The 6,822-nt window shown below is 42.1% G+C and overlaps 4 protein-coding genes across 4 annotated transcripts; 2 read left to right on the top strand and 2 right to left on the bottom strand.

Annotated features, from left to right (window-relative positions):
- Window positions 1-12: 12 nt before the first annotated feature.
- Window positions 13-1,053, top strand: DI09_182p40 (putative tRNAdihydrouridine synthase; the record flags this gene model as incomplete). Its single annotated transcript, XM_013383341.1, has 1 exon — window positions 13-1,053. The coding sequence occupies one exon, from the start codon at window positions 13-15 to the stop codon at window positions 1,051-1,053; it is 1,041 nt and encodes a 346-aa protein (XP_013238795.1).
- Window positions 1,054-1,134: 81 nt separating this feature from the next.
- Window positions 1,135-2,323, bottom strand: DI09_182p30 (Rab geranylgeranyltransferase; the record flags this gene model as incomplete). Its single annotated transcript, XM_013383340.1, has 6 exons — window positions 1,135-1,317; window positions 1,343-1,441; window positions 1,472-1,620; window positions 1,659-1,866; window positions 1,932-2,053; window positions 2,083-2,323. The coding sequence occupies 6 exons, from the start codon at window positions 2,321-2,323 to the stop codon at window positions 1,135-1,137; spliced, it is 1,002 nt and encodes a 333-aa protein (XP_013238794.1).
- Window positions 2,324-2,614: 291 nt separating this feature from the next.
- On the bottom strand, window positions 2,615-5,745 carry DI09_182p20 (uncharacterized protein; the record flags this gene model as incomplete). Its single annotated transcript, XM_013383339.1, is given in 5 exon segments — window positions 2,615-3,710; window positions 3,740-4,690; window positions 4,709-5,328; window positions 5,385-5,531; window positions 5,728-5,745. The coding sequence occupies 5 exon segments, from the start codon at window positions 5,743-5,745 to the stop codon at window positions 2,615-2,617; spliced, it is 2,832 nt and encodes a 943-aa protein (XP_013238793.1).
- A 101-nt stretch (window positions 5,746-5,846) lies between these two features.
- Window positions 5,847-6,551, top strand: DI09_182p10 (uncharacterized protein; the record flags this gene model as incomplete). The annotated part of the gene is made up of 1 exon (XM_013383338.1): window positions 5,847-6,551. The coding sequence occupies one exon, from the start codon at window positions 5,847-5,849 to the stop codon at window positions 6,549-6,551; it is 705 nt and encodes a 234-aa protein (XP_013238792.1).
- Window positions 6,552-6,822: the final 271 nt, after the last annotated feature.

Raw genomic sequence — 6,822 nt, 5'->3', positions numbered from 1 at the left:
TTTCTTGCCCCAATGGTAAGGGTATCTACGCTTCCATTTCGGCTATTGGCGCTTAAATATGGCGCAAAAAAAGTATTCACTCCCGAACTGATAGATAAAGCCATAATTTCCAGCGTGAAAATGGTTGATCCAGAGACCGGAGTAATTTCGTTTGTCTCTCCCGACCGCAATACTTTGATATGGTCTACGCATCCTTCGGAAAAGGATTTCCTTGTTTTCCAACTAGGCAGTTCGGATCCTCAGCTCGCCGTGAAGGCTTTCAAAGTTGTCAAGGAATACATTTCCGAAATCAATTTGAACGCCGGGTGTCCAAAGTTTTTTTCAATCCAAGCCGGCATGGGGGCTGCTTTGTTGCGAAAACCGGATCTTCTTGCTTCGATTTTAAATGCGCTTGGCGAGGAATGTATTGCAGATCCAGAGAAAAAGGTGCCTCTTTCAGTAAAACTCCGCCTGGTTACATCTTCTTGCTGCAATGGCGATCACGATGCCCAGGTTGCACATGATGTGCACCCTTCAAAAAAGGAGAAAATCAGCTTGGAAGAACTTAAAGATGTAGCCGAAAGTTCTTCCAAACTCTTTTCTTTTTTGGCTACTAGGTGTCCAAACCTGGACTATGTGATTGTGCATTCCAGAAGGATTTCAGATAGGACAGAAAAAACACCTGCCTTTTGGGATGTTTGGGATCATCTCCTTGAATCAGCTAAATTGCATCTGGTTGCTAATGGAGACTTTTTGTCGCCTTGTGAAATCCAAGCCTTTTGGGAGAAATACAACAAATATCCGGCATTGAAGGGCCTGCTGATAGCAAGAGGAGCTCAAAGCAATCCCTCAATTTTTTTGCCTTTTTCTAAAACGCCTTCTGAGCTGGTGGATGTTTTTGACATTTGCAAGATGTTTATCCCACTAGCAAGAACATACACGCCGATGTCATTTACTCACATCAAATACACGGTTTTACATATGCTTCCTAAGCCCATTGAACGCTATCAAATCGGGTGTCTTGTTTTACATGCAACTTCGTGGCAAGCTCTCTTATCGGCCTTTAATCTGTAAGGGAACAAGGCGGAACTTGTTAGGGATGGATCTTTTTGAAAAAAATCGGGTTTGCTCCAAATTTTTTGATTTCCCTTCGTTTTATTGGCTTTTAAGGTGCAAAAAGTGCCGTTGGAGGAGATCGTCAGGAAGACAATATACGGGGTTTATTTTGCACCTTATCGATGAATCGCCCAAAAGGGATAGCCCACAAATAGCAAAAAAGGTGTGGTAAACGTCAGGTGCATCCTCTGGTCTATCTGCAAATCCTCCTTTGTCCAAATCCTGAGATTACTCGGTATATGTGTACCTGACAAGACATGATGAAAGATATGCATGCCGCCTTGTCTATCCATTGAAGCGAATTTAGCTGAGCCAACGAAGAAATAACCCACCACGAGTAACATACCTAGAAAAAGTCGCTTGTCTTGCTGTTTACATCAACTAGCTTTTGCGGCCGCCCATTAAAACCTCCCGTTTTGACGTCTTGCCGAAAGGCGAGCCATTGTCTAAGCAATAAATCATCTCTTGGTTGGGAAATCCCAAAATATCGATGCGCAATGGAAAGGCTAGAAATGCAGCAAAAGACTATTTTAAAGCGCGCAATCAGCGGTGGAAATGCATACCTTGCCCCGAATGGGATTCGGCATTTGGGACAGCTCCAAAGCCACCGTCAATGTCATTATTTCGGCACTTTTCGACGAACGAAACAGATAATTTGAGCCGTTCTGTGTCATTCACGCAATCATAGCCCAATAGAGATAGGATGGAAAATGCAGCATAAGTAAATCTGGTATCCCTTTCGCCAAAACAGTCCCCAACCCAAGATCCGTCCTCTTCTTGCAAGGAAAAAACATCTATCACGCGGTGAATACAAAATGGGGCATACATTTTTTCACGGAAGCCTTGCTAATTTGATCAGAAAAGATGCCCTCAAAGCGTTCAATAATGATAGAGACAAGTATAGCTGACAGGGTGGCTAACAAAGAAACCTCGCCATTTGGAACATGAGAAAACCCACCTAAGTCACTTATGTCCGTGCATTAGTACCTATTTCAGGCTGCCAACACGAAACAACGTACGAGTAGACATCATTTTTCCGAGCGGCGAGCTTGTCGCGAGCAATTAACGAGAGCGTCCCAGTGGCCCAATAGAGCACATTCATCCTTATGTGGGACATGGAAATTTTTTCTACAACCCTCAAAAAGTCGTTTGAATCATCAAAATAGCTATCGATAAAAGAGGCGTGTTGGGAAATGTTTAGCACAGTCGGCTTATCATCGACGGCCATGCAAAATTTTCGGTTGCCAAAAAAATTCGCTCGTACATTTTTATCCAAATTTGGCATGCGCGAGGTTTCGTAATTTGAAATCGGTGTCCTGGTGTATTGCTCTCAATGTCCATTTATAAGTAAGCTGGGCTATTAAGGTCCCCTCTTCTAACCCTAAAATCACGATTTGACAAAGAGGCAGCATCTTGTACAGCGTTTACTGATGCAATCGGCTAGGGTTAGGGTTTTGTCGGCGACGATATTTATTAAAAGTTACTCACAAATGCGATGCTGCATTCCGCCTTCAAATGTTCATGAAAATATAGCGGTCGGGTTGGACAGAATGGTGGTCAAAAATAGCTGCTCAAGCTTTGCATTATTGAAGGCTTTGGCAATATCCATTGCAGAATCGCTACTAACAGAGGCAGGGGCCCTAAGAATGGTTGGCCCAAAAACGATGGCCAAATTGGTAACATTCATTTTGGTCTCATTGGGCCCTTGGTCTTCCCCAGCAATGATGCGAAAAAACAAAGTTAAAAACTCCAGTGTCGACTTGTGACATGGTGGAAGAGCAGATACGATTTTTTTTATAGCAGCTATCTTTTCAGATTGGGATGAAATGTTGGCCGCCTTGAGAGCTGCATCATAAAAATGCTCGGGAACAAGGGATACCTCAAGCTCTCTAAGCCAGGTTTTCAACAAGGTTGCCGGAACATGTACATCATTTACAGGAAGTGGTGTTCCAGAATCACATAAAGAGGAATTACTCTTCCTTTTCGGAGATGAGGATTTAGCCTTTTGGGTTTTTGGACTTTGAGCATCTGAATACAGGGTACGGAATTCGCCCTTTTCTAGCGATCTTCGCAAAATAGACAATTGCTCATTATTTCCGGCTATTCTGAAGATTCCGGGTGTAGAAAGACCGCCAAGGGATATAATTGCTTCCGTTAAGTACATGGCAATTTTTGGAATACAGGCAGGCTGTTCGTTCGTTGTCGGGCTATCTGGGCCTTTCACCTCGACGTCTTTTTGCTCAAGGGATTCTCCAAATGGAGAGTCATAGAGCGACATATTCATGAGGTGTTCAATCTCTTCGGCAAGCGGAATCCTCAGACGGGGAGAAACGCCTGGCATGCAGGTCCGGCGGATACCCTTCAAAGCGAATTTTGAGGCGCGATATATGGCCGTTCTGTGTATCAGCTCTTCTTGTTGGACATTTTTGCTCTTTTTGGAAGAGCTCTCTAACGGAGTGCTGCTTGCCAAAAAGACCTGCAACTCGGCGACCTTTGCTTTGGATTCGAGAATTGATTTCATCAAAAAGCCAACCAAATAGGACTGAAGATTTTTGGAAGGTGGGATGGTAGCGCAAAGAGCCCCAAGTAACGACCAACCTCTCCGAGTATTGACGCTAAAACTGTAAGAAAAGTTACCAATTACAGGTTTGGATTCATCGTGGTTTGCTTTATAACCTGACAAAGCAATTCATCTCTCAACTCGCCATTATTGATTGCAAGTGTGATCAGATTTTGCACCTCACTGACAGGCGCACATGTTTGGCCGAACGAACTTGCGCCAGACCTCTCTCCCATGATACGCTGAACATCTTTAAAGGCACGAAGAGCATCCTTATGAAACTTTTTGGCAAGTTCTGTTAATGGATGGGTAAGGGGAGCCTTTGACCATGACATCAGCGTATTCAAGGGAATCACTTTTTTGGCAGAAAAAAAGTTCAGTGCTTTGGAGCGAACAGCAAAATATTGAGATGCGTATCCTTCGATGGAAAACTTTTCAATGTCTTCTTTCAATTCGATCGAGAGCATAGGAATGTTTTTAAAGCTGTTCATAAAATTACAATAATTTTCCGAGCTTTCATCGATCCCTAAAGCCTGCGGGGAATTCTGGGATGTCGTTTCGATTGGGGGATGCTCGTAAAGTATCTCTGAAAGCTCGTCCTGCTTTTTCTCATCGCCACTTTCAGATGAAAGTAAAGAATCTGAAGAGCTAATTTCAGATGTGTCAACAGACAGCTCCTCAGTAGACTCTTCCGTCAGCGATTGAGACGAACAGATATGCTGAGAGTAGTTCTCGCCTGCCGAAGAGAAAGGATTGAGGAGATCTTTGTCGGTCTGGGAGATTTTTTCAATATCGTGAGCATTCCCGAGATCGGGATGATCTTCTGTACTATTTTCCGAATCTTCATCAAGATTAGCTTCATAGTCGGAAAACGACAAACTTTCGCAAGCCGAATTATGATGGTCGATAAAATGAGCCTCAATTGGTTCTGTGGAATTTATTATGTCCTCATCAGATAGATTTGAGGGGGGTTCAGCTTCAATTCTTTTAGTCTCGGGAACGTGTTCAATAGCCGTGTAATAATTCAAAATTTGCCTAAAATTAATAAATTACTCGTACGTATTGAGAGAGACTTGAGACAGGGCTTTCGGGATCGAAATTTGAGTATCAGATTGATTTTCCGGGGTTTCATAGCCAATTTTATCGATTGAACCGTCATTTTGGATCGAATTGAAGCCCAGTGTATTATTTGGGGATGACTTCGTGTTATCGGCTATGTCGGCACTTTTCACCAAAGAAGATTCTGTCAATTTTTCAATGGATGAGAAAGCTTGGCCGCACGCTTTACTCGCAGATGGGGTGGTTTCTACGGTTTGGAATTGTGAAATAAGCTGAGGAGAAAGTGGGATTCTTTTGTCCTTTTTCAGCACAAGGTTTGGGCAGGCCGCAGTAAGCGTCCCGGCTTCCAAAGCTTTTTTAATTGCAGAAACGGGAGGAGATGAAGGACACGAAATCGATTCGAGCTCAATTGTCGACAGAGAACAAATAGAGTCTGATTCGTTGGGTGAACAAATAGAGTCTGATTCTTTGGGTGAACAAATAGAGTTTGATTCTGTTGAAACAGAAGAGTTGGGTGAAGTCTTGGAAAAATCACCAGAAGCATGTAGGCGATTGTGATTTGTGCCGAATTTTTGTGGAGGACGGTGCATGCTGTACAAAAAATGTTTAAAGAACTAAAATTTGGTTGTTGGGCAGTTTTTTTGAAACCAATTATAAGCCCAAATTTTACTTTGATTAAAATTTTAAATCCCAACACAAATTGGGTGATATCATTGGGATTCTTTTCGATGTTCACACCGCTCAAAAGTTTAATTGGAATTTGTTCGCTGATCTGCATCTCGATTTTTACCATCGGCATCTCGCTTTGTTTGCTAATCTTTTCCCCATTTGCTTATTTTTTTTACTCGAAATACTGTCAGCTTTTAAAAAAGTTCTGGTTTGACTGCATCTTATCGATGGCCTCTGTCCTTATGCCAAGCAACCTGTCTATTTCTTACAACATACCGACAATCGAATCAAGTGGAATTAACATCTACATTTCAAACCATCAGGTTCCGATGGACTGGTTTTACTCTTGGTATTTGAAGCATGTGATACATCCTTCAAGCGGTATGTCGATTGTATTGAAATCTTCATTGTACAAGTTGCCTTTTGTTGGCCCGGTAATATTTTGTGTTTCATTTTATAGGCAATGGACATGGTCGACTTTATTTTTCTTACACGCTCATGGGCTGTAGATGGTCTACATTTGAAGAAAAAGCTTTCGAAAATTACAAAAACAGTAAGCCCCCTGACGATAATGCTGTTTCCGGAAGGCACATTCTTATGTCAGGAAATGTTAGACCGTAGCCATAAGTATATTTCGCAAAATACAACGTTGAACACCAAATTTGAAAAGGTTCTTTTGCCAAAGTCTACAGGGCTATTTCACGTCATTCAATACTTGGGCGATTCTTTCACTGGTATCTTAGATGTAACCATCAGCTATTTCTATCGCGATGGCAACGGTAAAAGAGAGCAATTATCAATCAATTCGATTAATCCAGATGGGTCCAGGCTGTTCCTGGAGAACTTTTTTTCTCTAACCAACCTGGTATTAAAAGGGATCTGGCCAACAGATATCTACATAGATGTCCAATGGATCCCCCGCACAGAGATTCCCTTCGAAAACATCGTGACATTTACGACTTGGCTTTATTCCCGCTTTGAAAGAAAGGAGCTAATGCTTTCAAACAACAAGGTCTATCTTGAAGATGCTAAATATTCCTACCAGGGGCCCTTACTTGGCCCCAAATACAAAGTTATTTATATTTTCCTTTTTCTTATGCTTGTATGCTACTATATTTATGGCTTTTTAAAGCTCCTTTCTTTTGGCCTATCGCTCCTTAAAGGATAGGGATTTATCTGCATGGGTTTTGTATAGTGCTGTATTTTCTTTTCTAACCCAATATTTCCCGGTCCCTTTCACGGACGTTTTAAACGCATTTGCCTCAATTCTTCCCAATATTTTTCGGGGCGAATTTCCCTTTTCATCGTTATCATTGCAAATAAAAGATTGAATTTCGCTCTTGACTTCGCGATGTAGATCGGTAGTTAGGTTCTCTTCAACAAATCCAGGTCCCGAATTGAGCACCGGCAAAATATAAGAAATTGGGTCAATGCGTTTA

The sequence above is a fragment of the Mitosporidium daphniae genome (genome assembly GCF_000760515.2).
Source record: "Mitosporidium daphniae strain UGP3 chromosome Unknown contig-182, whole genome shotgun sequence".
Lineage (NCBI taxonomy): Eukaryota > Fungi > Microsporidia > Mitosporidium > Mitosporidium daphniae.
The sequence above is the reverse complement of the archived record's forward strand: the minus strand, read 5'-3'. Positions and strand labels throughout refer to the sequence as shown.